We start from the raw sequence: 17,676 nt of genomic DNA on the forward strand, positions 1-17,676 counted from the left end.
GATTTTTTTTTTTTTTTTTTTTTTTTTTTTTTTTTTTTTTTTTTTTTTTTTTTTTTTTTTTTTTTTTTTTTGGTGTTTTTATAAAAATAGTTAATAGACACTTATGATATCAACCAAGATGCACTTTTGCACTTTCCTTTTTCGTTTTACCAATTAATTTTAAATTCCAAAGTTTAGAAGCAAAATTAGGTTGGGATATCTACAATATTTCTTTAAAAAGCAAACCATCCAAAACACTTTAAATTCTTTTTTTTTTTAAAAAAAAAAAGAAAATTCAACCTATATAACATTACATTAAATTTTTTCATAAATATAAAACTTATAATTTTCTAAATCAATAAAAATATATCTCTGGTTTAAAAAAAATTCTTAAATTTTTAAAGGTTTTAATAATACCTTTTAACTTAAAAAAAATATTATTGTTAATTTTAGATGAAATACATTAATATTTTATTAAAAAAATATCCTAAACTTAAAAAAGATTCATTAATACCCTTCAACTTTTTAAAAAAAAATTAAATTTTATCAATAGTAATAAGAAATAATTATTAAAATTTAAAAATAACATTAACACCATTTACCTTTATTAGAAAAAAGTTAAAAATTTTCTTACGTCAATATATGTACGAAACTCGTCTATCAACCTATCATAAATTATTTTAACTTTTAATATTACTTTGGAAAGGTTGTAAGTAATTTTTAAATGTGATGCTAATAGTAAAGATATTTCCGAATTTTTTTAAAAAAATTAAAGGTATTTTAATTTTTCTTTTAAAAAAAAACGTTCAAAATTCAAATTATTTTTTAAATAAAGCATTAATGTTTTTTTTTTTAATTTTCTTAATTTTAAGGGTAATTTGAGATTTTTTTTGAAACTTTATGAATATTATTAAAAAAAAAAGTATTTTTTATCTATTATTTGAAACAACTTTTTGGTAAATGGAATCAGAAGCGAGGGTATTTTCGGAATGTGGTCGCCCACCTCAGGCATTACGACAGAACCTGCGGGCTCAAGAAGGCAAATGAAGAAATTTCACTCCAATTCCTCATTTGATTTCCTCTGGGAATAAAGAAGAGAACCGCGAAGCTCGTCAGTTCTCGGATTCTCAATTCAAATCCACACAAATCGATTTGCGTGCAGCGTCGTGGTTTTTTCCGACTTTCCTGTACGTTTCAATTTCCAGCACTTGATTCCCGTTTGATTCATATCTTCGTTTTCTCTTTTACCTGTTGATAACTCCGATGATGTTCGTTCATCTTCTATATTCGTATATTACTCAACATCTTGTCTGATTTTTTAATTTCCATTTCTTATTGTACGTTTAGTATTTTTCTTGTTCTTCCTGTTTTTTTAGAGCTCAGTGATCTATGTATTTAGCAAGTTGTGTATATCTACTAAGCAGATAAGGAATTTTGAGAGTAATGGCGTTCTTCAAAAGTTTGACGGCTCTTTCAAAGCTACGGTCTCGTGTTGTGAGTATATTGTCTCGGGATTCTTCATGTTGTTGGTAATTTGTTAGTTATTTTGACTGTAAAGGTTTTAACGATCTGGAAATTTCCTCGATGCTTCAGGGACAGCAGTCTAATCTCAGTAATTCTGTTAGATGGCTTCAAATGCAGAGCTCACCGGATCTTGTAATATTCTCCACTCGCATTAATCTTTATTCTTCAATCTTGTTTGGGTAGACTACCGTTTTAAAGCTTTGAGACTTCATTTTGGGGTAGATCTAACATTTATGAATTGTTTAAATCGGACTGTGACGGCTACAATTCCCTGCTAGCCAGAGTTGATAACTGTTGACATTAAGTCTACGTGCATATTTCCAATTGGTTGATCTTTGGCAATTGAGTAGTCAGTTACCTAACAGATGGAATGATTACTTCTATCCAATAAGTGATTTCGCTTATAAGTTCGGTTTGTCGTGCAGGACCTACAATCTCATTTGAGGGAATTAATTCCAGAACAGCAGGTTTGGTTATCCTAACAGTATTCATTTAATAATTATTTAGCATAGCACTCCCACAATAAATACGAAGGCCTTCGTTCTTATTCTTTAAAGTTTTACACTGACGTCCAAGTTGATTCACTCATCTGCCTTTCATTGAGTATGACCACTTCACTGAAATGGGATGCATGTTTTTGACATAAATTCATCAGGAGATTACTTTAGATGCTTTTTTCCTGTATCCAGTTTGGTTGAAAGTTATTATAAGTCTACAAGAGTGTGACTAATTGATTCAATGCATTTACTGCCGACCTTGACCTAATTTTCCCCGCTAATTATATATTTCATTTATATATATTCATAATATGTTTAATGATTATAGGATCGTCTGAAGAAATTCAAAGCAGAACATGGAAAGGTTCAACTGGGCAACATCACTGTTGATATGGTAAGTATATTTGCTGAACTATTCTATATTTTGCTGCTCTCTAACATCGGTGTCATTTAGTCCCATGTGATAAATTCGTTCCAGGGAGCTCTTATGAAAAATAATCTCTTATCTTTTCTGCTAGCATTTTCTTTACATCTCTTAATAAATGCCTTGTCTCGAACATTGTGAAGGTACTTGGTGGAATGAGAGGAATGACAGGGCTACTATGGGAAACATCTCTACTTGACCCTGACGAGGTTTAGAATCCTTTTGGTTAATACCCAGTGAATTGTTTTGGTCTTTAAATGTCATTTGTTAAGGTTTCTGTGCTCGACATTCATGGTTATCTCTGGTCTATATGAACTGGATGAATGCTGGTTTTAGTATAGTAATGGATTTGGTGTATTATATTTCCAGGGTATTCGCTTTAGGGGTTTATCAATTCCTGAATGTCAAAAATTACTACCAGCTGCAAAGCCTGATGGAGAGCCACTACCTGAGGGTCTCCTGTGGCTTCTTCTGACAGGAAAGGTGAGTTGCCAAAAACTTGTCCATTCGTTTGATCTTTTGGTAATTATATCAGTGCTATAGAGGCATCAGGCATGTAGCTGATAGAATAAACCTACTTCTCCTTGTAGGCAGTATTTTGCTTTATACTTCCAAAAACATCATCATTTATTCTTTTATATATCAGGTACCAAGCAAAGAGCAAGTAGATGCACTATCCAAGGAGTTACAAAGCCGAGCTGTTGTTCCAGGTTCAGCTTGTTCATGATTGTTGCATGAGCATATTTGATTATATATGACTTCCGGAAGCCTCTTCTGCTCCAGCAGACATTTTCCTAAATGGTGGGTTTTTGTCATTTCTGGTTGCAGATTATGTATACAAGGCCATCGATGCTCTTCCCGTTACATCTCATCCGATGACTCAGTTTGCCACAGGTGTTATGGGTCTTCAGGTTAGTAATGAGTTCTCTATTTATCACGCCCTAGATGAGGTGATGATTTTCTTTGTCAACTTTACGTGAAAGGTTTTTGTATGGATACTTGGATCAATTTGGAAATTTCATATTTGACTTCCATAAATACTTTTTAGCATCCAACTTCTCGTTTGTTTATTTTGATCAAAACACAGCGTTTTATGCTTGGATCCAATTTTATAAACCCTGTACTGCTGAATTTAGTTTGTTGGATTATATTGAGAAAAAGTTTAGTTTATTGGAAACGTAATTAATTATCTAGGTGCAATGTTGTTAGCTGTCTTTTAAGGTGTCTACTTGTACTTTCCTTCAGGTTCAAAGTGAATTCCAGAAGGCTTATGAGAAAGGAATTCATAAATCAAAGTAAAGTTCGTGCATTCAAGATTCAGTCTTCGTATTTTCTCAAGTACTGAAAGCTATTTAATTTTATAGGTACTGGGAACCAACGTATGAAGATTCTATGAATTTGATTGCTCGAGTACCTTTGGTAGCTTCTTATGTCTACCGCAGGTTGGTAGATCACTCTAATTATATATTTGTTGATTGTATGAAACTAATTGTGTCACTTGCCGTTGCATATTTAAAATATTCTGACCCCTTCTTGCTGTCTCCTCCTTGTTTCGTTGTTGGATTAATTTGGACTTCCTTCTAATCATATTTGAAGGATATACAAGGATGGGCATATAATTCCAAAAGATGACTCTCTGGATTATGGTGGCAATTTTTCGCACATGTTAGGATTTGATAGTCCCCAAATGCAAGAACTCATGAGGCTCTATGTTACTATCCATACGTAAGTATATGTTGTTCATTTCCACCGGATTTAAAGTATTTTAATTTAAGAGAGAATAATCAAATAACATCTAATGTTTGTGTAAAAAATGACCTGCAGTGATCATGAAGGAGGGAATGTCAGCGCTCACACAGGCCACCTCGTAAGTTATCTTTCTTCTCAGATTTCAATTGAATTGTGTGTTTTCTTTTCTCTTTAGTATTTTATAGTATCGTTTCCTTAGTCTGATCTTCTGCTGTACATTGATTGAAACATGACTTTTTCAAGCGTAGCTGTCAATGTAATGTTTCTGCACATCAAATTCATGACTGTGTCATTCTCTTAGTTATTTAATACTTTTATGCAGGTTGCTAGTGCACTTTCAGATCCCTATCTTTCGTTTGCTGCTGCTCTAAACGGATTGGCTGGACCATTACATGGTTTGGCAAATCAGGTGTGTGATAGACTGTTTTCTAATAGCTACTCCTTTTCCTCTATTTGGTTTGAACTTTTAATAAGTACGTAATTATCATTTGTAACTCTCTCATTTTATTGATGGATTTCATTCTTACTACTATTTTCCCCCTCAATTCATTGACTTTCAATTTATCTAAAAAGTGTAAAATAGAAATTAATAGATAAGTGAAAGGGATTGAGATAATTATTTGGTTTACTCATCATAACTGATAACAGTCTAATAGTACATAGCACTTGTTTTGTTCATTTTAGGACTGTAGATTTGAAACCAAGTAATGTTTGAGCGTTAGCCTTAAACAAACTCCCATTAACTTTATGACATGAATATACATAGCAAATGTTTGCTCTATGCTTCTTATCAACATAAAAAGACTGCCAATTATTGTTGCTTATTTCCCACTGCTTGCAGGAAGTTTTACTTTGGATCAAATCTGTAGTGGACGAGTGTGGAGAGAACATAACTAAGGAGCAGTTGAAAGACTATGTTTGGAAAACTCTAAACAGTGGCAAGGTAACAACATAAATCCATTCTGGCTAGAAATGTCAGGCATGGAGCTTATACTTAATATACCTTCATCCTCGCTTATATATAGCTAGTATCAGTAACTGTACTGTTTTAGCCTTCAAGCATTTCAGTCATAGTGGTTTATTTTTTCTGGGAGATATTTTTTCCCCGTTTTCATGAACTCCAATGTATTTCGGGTCTTATCACTATAGGAAGAGGAGACGTCCTTTACGGATTTATGGTTACATATTCATTTGTGGAATTTTCATCAACTCCTTATCATTCTTTTTAATCGTAGGTTGTTCCAGGATTTGGTCACGGAGTTCTGCGTAAAACAGATCCAAGATATACTTGTCAGAGAGAGTTTGCATTGAAGCATTTGCCAGACGATCCTCTTTTTCAGCTGGTTGTCATTTTCTCCCTGATTGTAGACTCACACACAAGCATTCATACACACGCACTGTATAAATCCCCTTTGGTTTACTTAAGCCGTAAATTGCTCACACAATAACCTAGCATGGGATTTTGCAGGTATCAAAGCTCTACGAAGTCGTGCCACCCATCCTAACAGAACTTGGCAAGGCAAGATGAGCTTCCTTCTCTATAACTAGCTCAATTGTGCATGCTCCTTATCTTCTGTTGTTAGTCATTTCTGCTAGCATTTGTGGGTTCATTTCTCAACTCGGGTGGGGGAGTTTCAGTAGTATTAAATTCTTCTTGTGATAATTTCGGCTGTCTACCAAACATATAGATTCCATGAAACTGATTCTCTCCCTTCATAAAATGAATTAAATGGTCTATGTTTGTACTAAATGTCCAAGATCGAGCACAATATGTAACTTGACTTTTGAGTCGAACACAGTATATTTGATCAAGTACATGAAACTATACCATGAATTGTTGATGCTCACGAACGTCACCCATGAATCTTTTACATAGTTGTCTCCTCTTGTGGCATTTTCCTCGTTTGCAGGTTAAAAACCCATGGCCTAATGTTGATGCTCATAGTGGTGTGCTGTTGAACTACTTTGGTTTGACCGAAGCAAGGTAGAATGCGATTCAATTAATACACATTGATGTTTACCTTTAACTAAACGATAACTATAACTTTCATCGACTATGCACAGGTACTTTACTGTTCTCTTCGGTGTTTCAAGGAGTATTGGGATATGTTCTCAGGTTTGTCTTTTTTGTTTTTTGTACATTCATTCTCAATTCTTCTTAATTTTACCAAATTCTTAAAGATTTACTACATGTTCTGGCTTCAGTTAATATGGGACCGAGCTCTGGGGTTGCCACTCGAGAGGCCGAAGAGCGTGACATTGAAATGGCTCGAGGACCACTGCAAGAAAGCAGCAGCTTGATTGAAAGTGGGTGTCCAAAAATAGTTCATTCAGCCTTCACAAATTGGTCGAGGGTGAGAGATTTCTTGTCATTTGCTAGTTTTAATAATTGTTCAAGCTTGGTTTACCGCGCAGATACAGGATTACCTGAAGTTACTTTTGGGGATAAGTAGATTTTGGAATCACTTATTTCTTAAACTCGCCCGAGTTTCTTGGCAAATTTTTCATTCATTCGGTTTCATATAGTAGCTGTTAGAAGTGCATTGTTCAGGAGAGGAATTGGTCGGGATGCCATTTGAATAAAACGGTTGGCATGGCTTGAATGTTAATCTATACCCCCATTAGGAGCTGAGATTCGGCTGCACTTTACCTTGTATGAGACATTTCAACGTAAATTTAGAATGATTTCGAAGTGTTAAAACTTTTTTTAATTACTTTTTAAAAGCCCCTTCATACTGTCCTCAAGCCTATGTACGTAACTTAGCAATAAAGTTTAAAACATATTTTTTATATGGGAAAATTATGAATAATATATCTAAATTTAACGGGGGCAAATAATAATATTTCCAAATGGTAACTTCTTGCAACTACTTAATGATCAAGGATTAAGTAAAAAATAAGGGTTGGGAAATCGAATTGGGATCGGTATTCTCATTCATATTCATAACTTTAGGATACAAGCATTAAATATTGACAATGAAATAAAATATACTAAATATTTGTCAATATACTAAATATTATATATAAGAAACTAAACTATATGAATATATATAGTTCAACAATTTACTATAATTATAGGAAACTTTTTAGCAGTAAATATATATTTATTTTTTTTATTAACCCATCATTTTTTTTTTATTTTTTTTTTTGAATTTAGACACTATTATTAAACTCTCATGTCCTCACAATAATTAATGAGAAGTCATAAAAGATTAAAAAAAATTGAATTACCATATAACTAATTTAGATATATATAAAAAGATAATAAAATAGAATATTCTTCTAAGTAGATAACAAAAAAAAAAACGTGAATTATGAATGGATCATCCACACCCTCCGTGCAGCATCTCGTGCGAACTTTCCTCGTCCGAAGTTGACGAAGTCATTGTAACAAGACTGAAGGTGAATGGCTTCCGTCTTCGCCGCGCCGCCGTCTCAACTGGTCCTCTCTTCTCACCGCCCAAGTTTGGATCACAAAGCCTTTCTTCCTTCCATCGTCGGCGTTAAATTTCATCGGAATGGCTTTCCAATTCCTTCTTTCAGGTATCCTTAGTTTAATCACTCCTCTTCGATCCCTCGCATTCGACTTATTTAATCTCAGTAGATATCAGGTCTGTTGTATATTGTTAATGAGACTAGTGATCAATTTAGTAATGAAGTTCATCTGTTAGTTCTGTGAAGTAGTTCGACTTTGATTCTTTTGTTGATATTTGATAATGGAATCCGGCAGGTTGTTGCTAATTCCTAATTCTTTTTTGCTACTAACGCCAGGTGCTTATAAACTAGTATTATGTTTTGTTTTGTTTTTCTGAATTTTTATTAGTTTGCGTGTAATGTAATGCACCTTTGGGTTGATACCTACTTCAGCAGTCCTCTACGATCCCTCGCATTAGGCACAATTATTTCAGAAGATATCTGGACTGTTACCCTTGCAATGAGCATGTTAACATGGAAGTTCATCTGTTGCTTAGTTCTGTAAAGTGAATCCACCTTGATTCTTGTGATGGAAATGGAATTTGGCAGGTAGTAAAACACTGAATCTTAATTGGTTTTCGCTATGCTACTCCGGCAAGGAACTCATACTAGCATTAGGATTTTGGCTTTATTTTTCTGGTTTTCTTCCAATTCCAAGTTGAAATAGGATGAATCTTTGATTTGATACTTTCTGGCTTCCGGATGCGACTGGGGAAAGTTTATTAGTTCTTTCTGAAAGCTCTTCTCTGATTGTGAAGTAGTTACATTTAAGATTGCCAGAAAATGATAATTCTGGAATGGCCTCTATAATTTCTTCGAAAAAAAATTTAGACTTTTTAGATGAATAACAGCTGTTGGAAGAACCACAGTAATAATAAATGGTTTAAATCTTACAACAATTAATTTGAATTCTATCGTCTTCTCAAGTTGTCAGTTGACTCAACAATTAATTTGGAGTTTCCTCTTTCAAACTTTCTGGAAGTATTGGTGCATACTGTTTCCTATCATTCATGGTTCGATCTTTATGGTATTTTGTCGGTTTAGACTTTCATTTACTTCAACTCTTTCCTCACAAAGACATCATATACTTATATAAAACTAAATCAGTAGCTGAGATCCTCCTTGCATCTGCCAGAAATTAGAACACAACTAGTCTGAGATGACTGATACTTGTAATCACAATATTGCTACTCAGCTGAGTGGTTGTGTGCTTTCTTTTATGCAGGTACAAGAACACCAAAGGATTGAAATTGAGGCAAAGATCTTTTTCTATAACAGCATCAAATTCCTCAGATGGGAATTCCACCAAGGAGGAAAATGATGGAAGTAAAGTAACTGGTGATGCCCAAGGTCCTCCATTTCTTACCATTTTGGCTGGATTTTTTGTCTTTTCCCTCGTCCTTTGGATAGTCAGTTCCTCTGTCACAACCCTTATAGCTCTAGTCGTCAAGTTGATCTCAACAAAGTAGTGTTGCATTATTGGCAAAATTTCATGTTTAGTTTCCTCTCAATTATGTTTAGTTTTGGGGGAAGGACCTGAATATAGGCAGTTGATTTGGTAAGACTTAAGTACTAAATGTACATTGACTCATTTTGTAGTAATCTAGTTGAATCTTCTTTCTTTATATGTCATTTTCTAGAGTCGTTACCATCATTCTTATTCCCATCCAGATTAAAATCTAATGGCAAAGGGAACAAGAACTAAATGGTACTATACTTGGACAATGATGAAGGATTTCTACAGAACAAGGTGGCAAAATATATTATCCGTTGGAGAAATTACATTCCAAACAGTGGTAGAACACATTCCTTTATGGAATATAACAAAATTGTGATAGAGAATTTAAATTACTTTACTTGGCCCTTAAATAAACCAAAAGAAAAAGTGTATATATATTATATATGTCTAACTAGCACAATTCTTTTCTGTTTCTGAATTTTCTCCAGCTGAAGCTGTAAACTTCCGCCGGTCATCAGTGGAAGCAGTTATCACCGGCATCCAAATATCAGCAGTATGACTCAAAAGAGACTGCACCTGTGGGTCAGCAGCCATTGCTGAAGAAATCATTTCATCCACATCGTCTAGCTTTTCAGATAACTTATCCAACTCCTTCGCAAGTTCCATCTGAATAAATAGGAAATTGACTTTTTAGACATTAGATTCAATCTCTTCAAGAAAATGTTGATAAATGCAATGAGTGTATGAAGGAAACCAGACGGACTTCATCGAGCTGCTTTAAGGACTTTGAGGGTACTTTTGTTACTTCAAGTCCAAGGGCTTCGATCTTCATACGAAGCTCAACTTCCTCCTGGTTGGTCAGTGATTCCACCTGCAAGATAATTGCATCTTAGGAAAGAAAAGAGCAGAGAAGTTCACAAAATTTCCTGGCATGGATGGATATGTCCGAGCAGGTATTTCTGACGAGGATTATTGAAAGAATTAGTCCTACATTGACTAATTAAGAAGAAGAGCATGAGTTTATAAATAAGGAACACTATTTTTATGAGAGCTTAGACTAAAAGGTGGACAATATCTGTGGAGGGTCGTGGCTTCTTCATCAGATATTATGTTCATCTCCCTAAGTTACCTATTCCCAGCCTTTCCCAACCCAACTCTAGTGTAAATCTACAATGTAACGGTTCAAGCCCACTGTTAACAATATTGCCCGCCTTTGAAATTTTTCCTCAACATTTTTAAAATGCATCTATTAGGGAGAGGTTTCCACACCCTTGTAAATAATGTTTCGTTCTCCTCCTCGTGAATGAGGTTAGATCCATCGTCCGGACTGAAGAATTCCAATTCATAGACAACCAATCCAATCAGGAAAAGAATCAGAAACAAGAAGAAGGTAAATGGCAGCAAATGAAATGAACATAGGGAAATAAAAGCGAAAGTGGATGAATGAATGAGGAGGAAAATGGAGGGAAATTATGACCTGGTGAAGAAGACTGGCAAGAAGCTGGAATAGTTGCTCGTCCGCCTTCCATTTCTCGGCCATGTTTTTCTGTGATGGGCTTCTGAGTTTGGTGAGTGATGTTTGGCGATTTGGGTACTTTGTACGCCAATCTGATGCCGTTTCACGAGGGATTAGCGACTCCAATGCCTAATGTGACACGTTCTCTCCTTTGCTCATACAACGGAACACACAATGACCAATTAAATTCACCAACTTCTCCTTTTCTTGCAAAGAATTGGAAGGAAACCCCATTCATTTGCAAAGAATTAGTATTATAATTAGATATGTCTATGTTATCTACCGAGACGGTTCTCCATCCCCGCCCAATTCTCCCATTCATCTTGCTTAATATAAATATATTTTCAACATATTTAATGACCGCATTAAAAATAATTAAATTTTAGAACTATCGTTCTAATATTTAAATTATAAATTTTAAAATTTTAAAATTATATATATAAATTTATATATTAAATAAAAATTATATTAATGAAAATTTTAAAATAATTCTTTTTAAAAAGAAAAATAAGCAGTAAGAAACTGAACGGTAACATATGCTTGCAAATTTCTCATGTGATCGAGGAATGAAATAAGTTGTCGAAGTGGAGACTTGCCCACTCCGTGCACATCTCTAATAATAATCTATCCGAAATTCATACGAATAAAACATTTTTTTTTTTTTTTACTAAACATCCCTCCATTTTATTAACGTACACTTTTAATTTATTTTATTAGTCTCCTATATTTTAATAAATGTTGCAATCAACTCCTTGATTTAATAAAACATAAAGTCTATCACTCAAATCCATAAAATTAAGTTTTATTTTATATTAATTTCATTATTAGTTTTCATTGTTTAAAATTGGCGGTTGTTTCCCGTAATTTTTATTTTAATAAATTTGAGAATATTTTTTAAATCATTTAAATTAGCATGGGATTTTGATTAAGAGGGGAAGGGTAATTGTTGCAATATTTTTTTAATGGGTTAATTTTCATTATTTATCGGAGTTTCAATTTATTTATAAAAAAAAATGGTATACGTGTGTAGATAAAAATGAACATTTTATTTACTAACAAAGAATGAAGTGACGATAGTTGGATAATAATTTAAAATAAATTACAAATTATTGAGGCATTGATCTTGTTCGATTCAGAGAGAGAGAGAGAAAAAAAAATCGAAAGAGGTTCCGCAAACGACATTTTCGCCATAGACGAAGCTCAAGAGTTCTGTGTGTTTATAAGCCCTTTTCTTCACTCCAGACTCCAATTTCATAATCACAATCCTTCGATTTCTTCCACAAACATTCAGATTCATTACTAATTGTTCCCAACTACTCACAAACATCTCTGCTTTCGATTTCTAGGGTTTCCAGGATTTGAATTTCAACGGTTGGATTGTCCATGGTTGCAACTCGAATGTCCTAATTTCCTTCTGTACGTTATTGTTCCGTGTTTGAATTAGCGGTTTCTCTTTTGTTTTTTTGAATGTGTTCTTGTTTCTGTGATTGGGGTTTCGGAAATTTGATTTTGCTTTGGTTAGATGAATGATATGGATCATACACAGATCTTGATGAATCAAAACTCTGTCGTTTGGATTCATCCTCCAAATTTGCCTCCAGTTCTACCGCTGGAGAATCGAGGTATGTTTCTTCACGGCTCCCAGAGATTACTCTCCACTGCTCCTACTTCGAATCAAGGCCGATGTCTCAGGAAGGGGAGATGGTTTGATATGAGGCGAAAAGGCTCGATTTCATCAGCCTATAAACCCTCGAATTGGAACGAATTACAGTACCAAAATCGGTTGAAATCGAGACGTTTTCATCCAAAGAAGAAGTGTAACTACCGTTTTCCCCCTTTCGCGCCTCGTAATACCACTTCCTTTTTAATTCGTGCCAAACGATCCGGCGGTATTGCGTCGTTGGTGTCGCCTTATCCGGTCACCCCTGCAGTGTTGCCTACTCCCATATTTTCGCCTCTAAGGGAAGTTCTTGTTGATATGGCTAAGGAGGAGTGGGGTCTTGACGGCTATGGCTCGATGAAGGGTCTGATTAGACTTAGGTCAGATGAAGACGAAGAAGAACAAGAAGATGGGGGATCTGGTGATAGCGATGTGGAAGGACATTTAGAGGTGGAGAGACGGCTGGATCATGATTTAAGTAGATTTGAAATGATCTGCCCAATTTCTGGTGGTGAAGAACAGAGCAGCGTTTTGGAGAGTAGAGTAGATGATCAAGATTCTCACATAGCCCAGCTTCAGGAGGAGAATTTGACATTGAAGGAAAGGGTATTCTTCATGGAAAGAGAGCTGGAAGAGCTAAGAAGAAGAGTTCAATTCTTGGAAACTGAAGGCTGTCTCATGGACAATAACAACAAAGACGAAACCGCAGTGTCCGAAAACGCCTCTGATAACGGTTGCATCGGCCATGGCTGCAAGAAGAAGATCACTAATCACATTGGGAATGAATGAGATGAGAAGTTTTAGGATCTTTTTTGAATTAGAAATAGATACCATTTCAGTGTAGTGTGTACAGAGCTAGCTAACCCCCTTATGTATGAAGTTTGTTCTATATCTGTTCTTCTGTTGATATTATTATCTCAATCCTTCTGTCTTCAAATGTTTCTTGGAAGCTGTTCTTCATTATTTTCAAATGTTTCTTGCAAATCTATTGTAGATTAGAGGTGGCTGTGTTCACAAAGTGTTGGTGATTGCAGGGCCCATTGTTTTCAGAGCATTGACCACAGCAGCAGCAGCAACATGCCATTTTTGTTCCTTGTTTACAGTTTCAGGCACTGTATCACCTCTTTTTACTGGCCGGATGTTCTTCACAGTGGTGGACCATATTTCCCGGAAGGCGTGGGGGAATTGAAGCTGAAGGTCAACGTGCACAGTTGACTGGGCTCGGCCCAATAAGTCCTTCGGTGGGTGCAAAAGGCCCAGCCCAAATTAGCGGGAAACTGGAGGCCCAAGAGAAATGGCTGGCACGTGCAATGAATAAAAAGCGTATCCACGACCGTACACATGATATACTGCAACGACCCAAACAAGGCGTATGATCTGAAGGTAATGTTTCTTTGTCGGTTTGGCGGTAGGACTGGGGCCCACCACCAACTTTCAATATTATTTATATGTTCATTTGTTTTATTTTAATTTTATGAATATATTTAAAATTAAATAAGGGTATGGATTGGCACGTGCGAGCGTGTGGTTTAAAATTGAAGGGAGGGGTGGGGTGGGACCGGGGAGATCCGAATGATTTTGAATAATAATTGATTGGACCAATGAAATGCAATCATTAATATTGACACTCTGTCATTTGCACGCGTTTCTGCTGTTTTATTTTCACCCCACTATTTTTACTTTACTGTCTTTGTACTTGTTCGGGTAAAAGTTTTGCGCTGTCCGTCAATCCTCCTTTTTCAAATTTTTACTTTTTACCAGTGTAAGTTTTATTTTCTTATTTCTAATAATTTAATTTTTGCACTTATAAAAAATTTGTACGAGTTAATCTTTACCCTACAAAAATTCTATAAGATTAAATGCCCAATATTATTAATAAATGATTTATACTACCTATCTTATTGATTAGTTTACGGCGAGAGATTTCATTAAATCTTAACCATGTAAGATCTTACATTGGTTGAAGAAGCGAACGAAAAATTCATTATAAGGGTATGAAATCTTCTCTATAGTCGATGCACTTTAAAACTGTGAGGCTGACGGCGATATATAATGAGTCAAAACGGATAATATCTGTTAACGGTGAGTTTAGACTATTACAAATCGTTACAAAAGTAAAAATACAAGTCTAACTTACATCAAAATCGAGGACTATAAGTGATTTTTAACACGAATTTTTCGTTGTAGAGATTAATTTTTTGCTCATTTAAAATTGATTCTTTTCATGTCTTGGTATTGACATGATAGTTCCTTTTAACCTAAAACTATTCTATTCTTACTTTTAATTAATTCATCGCGTAATATTTAAATAATGAAATCATAATATACTTAAATTTTTTAAGTTATCGACTCGTATAAGTTACTAATTATATAAGCAGTGAACGAGAAAAAAAAAAAGCAACCAATAATTTATGAATTTATTAGAGCATATGCAATAAAATAATAATACATAGTAATAATTAAACTAAATTTTTGCAACGAATATAATTAGTTGATGATAGAATTATTCATGACATTCCAAAATAACCTAATACATCCACCTTGCTACCTACCCATAACTACTAGCTATAATAACTTTTTTAATAGACGTGTCATTTCGATAGACGTATACATTTAATTATTAAATTCTACCTAATTCAATTAATTACAAAAAAAAAATTATTTCTTTGTTCTAATTCAAAGTAATAAAATATTTAGTAATTAGTATTGAAATATTAATTATTTTCTTATTTAATAGGTTGATTTTAATTATGATGTGTTTCAAAATTCGTTAAAGAAAAAGGAAAATGGAAAAATAAATTGCGAGAATTATAAAAATTGGCGAACATATAAATAAGAAAGGAAGGGGACCGTACTAATGATTGCTATTGTCTGCGACTTGTCACCTTCAATTTATTTATATATTTATTATTGTTATATAATTGTTTATTATTGATTATTGATTATTTATTAATTATTATTAATTATTATTATTATTTTGTGGGGTATTTGAACTTTTTCGCTTTCTTCCAACGCTTCCCTGATTGCTTCGATCCATGGGAGGTCCCAACGCGATCTAATTTCTCCTATTTGGCCCACCTTCGCTATCTTATTCGTCCACGTCATCGCCTTTGTGTTTCCTTTTCCCAACACACTTAAAACTCTTTTAATGTTCAATTTTATTGTGATTAATTAGTTCAAAATTATAAATAATTAGCATATAATTTATAGGATTTGAAATATGGATTCACAAAGACTTTTTTCTTCTCATTGGAGTTATTTCACAAAGACTTGCCATGGTAAGGAAGAAGGGGGGAACAAGCACACTTGGAGAGCGCAGTACAACGGAGAGTTGTATGCTGCGATCGGGAAGGATGAATCGCTCTCGAAAAGGAATCTATTGATTCTCTCCCAATTGGTTGGACCGTAGGTGCGATGATTTACTTCACGGGCGAGGTCTCTGGTTCAAGTCCAGGATGGCCCAGCTACGCCAAGGAAAAGAATAAAAGAATAGAAGAAGCATCTGACTCCTTCATGCAGGCCCCACTTGGCTCGAGGGGATATAGCTCAGTTGGTAGAGCTTCGCTCTTGCAATTGGGTCGTTGCGATTACGGGTTAGATGTCTAATTGTCCAGGCGGTAAGGATAGTATCTTGTACCTGAACCGGTGGCTCACTTTTTCTAAGTAATGGGGAAGAGGACCGAAACATGCCACTGAAAGACTCTACTGAGACAAAGATGGGCTGTCAAGAACGTAAAGGAGGTAGGATGGGCAGTTGGTCATTGGAGAGATAAACAAAACATTTCTTATAAGGGTGTGGAAACCTCTCCCTATTAAATGCATTTTAAAATCACGAAAGAAACAACCAATAGACTTGGGTTGTTACAGGACCGTTATGATTAAGATATGGTCTTAATTAGTTGATATACATCTCATGTACTCAAGTGGCACAATATTTGCAACATAATCCACATTAGAACGTGACCAGTCCCTCATATTTCATAAATAAGGGAATATCATACGTGTATAAGTGAGAAACAACGTTTTTATACGTTTAGATTGAGCTAAAAACTAAATAGAACATTAAAAACAATTATGATGATGAAGTTATTGGTAACAAATGAATGAATTATAAAGTTTGGAAAAATGCGAAGAACATAGGAAAGCATAGTTTATGAATGAAAGTAGGGCCATTGTTCCAAAGTCAAAAAAGATAACGCATGCTCTGACATCAGATACGCCTCCATCTACCACCAAATGTAAATCAAATTCCACTTTTTTTGTTCATAGTCTAATCACTTTGGTCATGTCTTGTGTCCTTGTTTTCATCCACCTTTTCCCCATCTTTTATTTTCGTCTCTAAACTACACGTACGTGATCCATGAGCCTTTTTACTATAGGCGTTAAACTTTGATTTTGACTTCTGTACGGTTTCTATGTATATTCAATCCATCTTAATTTATTAAACTATTTATCGTTTTTATATTATTTAGTAAATAAGATTTAAAATACAAAATTTTAATTAATTTCTTCCGGTTTTGCCCCTATCCCGGGAATGGTTTCGAAGTTAAAACCCCACCCACTACAGACTCACTTGGTCATAATAAATAGTCAAACCTCTCTTTCTCTCTCTCTCTGAAAAGTCAAACCTCTCTTTGCATGAATGCCACGTAATTATTCCAAAGAAGACTATTGTTTTCCTACTTATATTCCCTTTGTTCGTCTATTTAATATTAATTTTTTAACTAAAAAAAAAAAAATTAATTTTCACGGTTTTGGGCCTTCCGATGCACTGACTTGTTGTATATGTGATTTTATTTAATGCTTTATAAAAAAAAATAAAATTAATTAATTAATTAATTTGCATGAGTTCAATAATTACACCGCTCCTAAAAGCGTGACAATTGGCGTACACTGTCATCGTCTGGTTGACCTGTTACCGTTCATTCCTGTCGCCTCTCTCTCTTTCTTTCTTTTTTTCTATCTACTTTTTTGAACCTTTCAATAAATAATTATCTTAATAATTTTGACATTGACTTCTTCTTCTTCATTTATTCATGATTTCTCCTTTTTTTTTCATTCAATAATTCATAAAAAGATGCTTTTTGGTTTACAAAAATTGTAAATATTGTGTTTTAAAAGGGTTTTATTTTAGATTAGTTAGATGAACACGACTCTCCACAAATGATATATATATTGTGTAGTTTGAGCATAAACTCTCATGTCTTTGTTGACTTTGTTTTTGAGTTCCTATAGAACTTTCATCCTACAAGATTTACTTATACCAATATAGTTCATTTTTCTTTCTAGTGACTTGATCGTAAATACATTAAAATCAAGTGTGTTCAGTTTGAAACAATCTTATCTTAGGTGACCTCCTATAACTTGTCGAAGAAAATATGTCACTGAAAACAA

General features: G+C 34.3%; 4 protein-coding genes across 4 annotated transcripts; 3 read left to right on the forward strand and 1 right to left on the reverse strand.

Moving 5' to 3' along the window:
* The first annotated feature begins 1,006 nt into the window (after positions 1 to 1,006).
* LOC111497935 (citrate synthase, mitochondrial) lies at positions 1,007 to 6,827 on the forward strand. The gene is made up of 20 exons (XM_023148949.1): positions 1,007 to 1,166; positions 1,404 to 1,473; positions 1,573 to 1,635; positions 1,929 to 1,970; positions 2,329 to 2,394; positions 2,568 to 2,633; positions 2,794 to 2,907; positions 3,071 to 3,134; positions 3,253 to 3,335; positions 3,670 to 3,719; positions 3,789 to 3,866; positions 4,021 to 4,149; positions 4,249 to 4,291; positions 4,496 to 4,582; positions 5,015 to 5,116; positions 5,409 to 5,516; positions 5,642 to 5,692; positions 6,084 to 6,157; positions 6,238 to 6,289; positions 6,379 to 6,827. Exons 2-20 carry the CDS (start codon positions 1,423 to 1,425, stop codon positions 6,472 to 6,474), a joined length of 1,419 nt encoding a protein of 472 aa, XP_023004717.1. The 5' UTR covers positions 1,007 to 1,166; positions 1,404 to 1,422; the 3' UTR covers positions 6,475 to 6,827.
* A 667-nt stretch (positions 6,828 to 7,494) lies between these two features.
* On the forward strand, positions 7,495 to 9,301 carry LOC111498025. Its single transcript, XM_023149077.1, has 2 exons — positions 7,495 to 7,716; positions 8,873 to 9,301. Exons 1-2 carry the CDS (start codon positions 7,580 to 7,582, stop codon positions 9,114 to 9,116), a joined length of 381 nt encoding a protein of 126 aa, XP_023004845.1. The 5' UTR covers positions 7,495 to 7,579; the 3' UTR covers positions 9,117 to 9,301.
* A 252-nt stretch (positions 9,302 to 9,553) lies between these two features.
* On the reverse strand, positions 9,554 to 10,808 carry LOC111498046. The gene is made up of 3 exons (XM_023149098.1): positions 10,584 to 10,808; positions 9,870 to 9,977; positions 9,554 to 9,772 (listed from the first exon to the last, which is right to left on the reverse strand). The coding sequence occupies exons 1-3, from the start codon at positions 10,644 to 10,646 to the stop codon at positions 9,554 to 9,556; spliced, it is 390 nt and encodes a 129-aa protein (XP_023004866.1). The 5' UTR covers positions 10,647 to 10,808.
* Positions 10,809 to 11,731: 923 nt separating this feature from the next.
* On the forward strand, positions 11,732 to 13,230 carry LOC111497971. Its single transcript, XM_023148999.1, has 2 exons — positions 11,732 to 12,038; positions 12,169 to 13,230. The coding sequence occupies exon 2, from the start codon at positions 12,175 to 12,177 to the stop codon at positions 13,069 to 13,071; it is 897 nt and encodes a 298-aa protein (XP_023004767.1). The 5' UTR covers positions 11,732 to 12,038; positions 12,169 to 12,174; the 3' UTR covers positions 13,072 to 13,230.
* The last annotated feature ends 4,446 nt before the right edge of the window (positions 13,231 to 17,676 follow it).

Source organism: Cucurbita maxima, unplaced genomic scaffold, assembly GCF_002738345.1.
Source record: "Cucurbita maxima cultivar Rimu unplaced genomic scaffold, Cmax_1.0 Cma_Scf00024, whole genome shotgun sequence".
NCBI classification, from domain to species: Eukaryota; Viridiplantae; Streptophyta; class Magnoliopsida; order Cucurbitales; family Cucurbitaceae; genus Cucurbita; species Cucurbita maxima.

Coding starts and splice junctions, on each gene's coding strand:
- LOC111497971 (XM_023148999.1), top strand. CDS start 12,175: ATGAATCAAAACTCTGTCGTTTGGATTCATCCTCCAAATTTGCCTCCA.
- LOC111497935 (XM_023148949.1), top strand. CDS start 1,423: ATGGCGTTCTTCAAAAGTTTGACGGCTCTTTCAAAGCTACGGTCTCGT. Junction 4,150..4,248: donor CTCTATGTTACTATCCATAC/GTAAGTATATGT, acceptor AATGACCTGCAG/TGATCATGAAGGAGGGAATG. Junction 4,292..4,495: donor GCGCTCACACAGGCCACCTC/GTAAGTTATCTT, acceptor ACTTTTATGCAG/GTTGCTAGTGCACTTTCAGA.
- LOC111498046 (XM_023149098.1), bottom strand. CDS start 10,646: ATGGCCGAGAAATGGAAGGCGGACGAGCAACTATTCCAGCTTCTTGCC. Junction 9,978..10,583: donor TTGCCAGTCTTCTTCACCAG/GTCATAATTTCC, acceptor ATTATCTTGCAG/GTGGAATCACTGACCAACCA. Junction 9,773..9,869: donor CCTTAAAGCAGCTCGATGAA/GTCCGTCTGGTT, acceptor CTATTTATTCAG/ATGGAACTTGCGAAGGAGTT.
- LOC111498025 (XM_023149077.1), top strand. CDS start 7,580: ATGGCTTCCGTCTTCGCCGCGCCGCCGTCTCAACTGGTCCTCTCTTCT. Junction 7,717..8,872: donor TTTCCAATTCCTTCTTTCAG/GTATCCTTAGTT, acceptor TCTTTTATGCAG/GTACAAGAACACCAAAGGAT.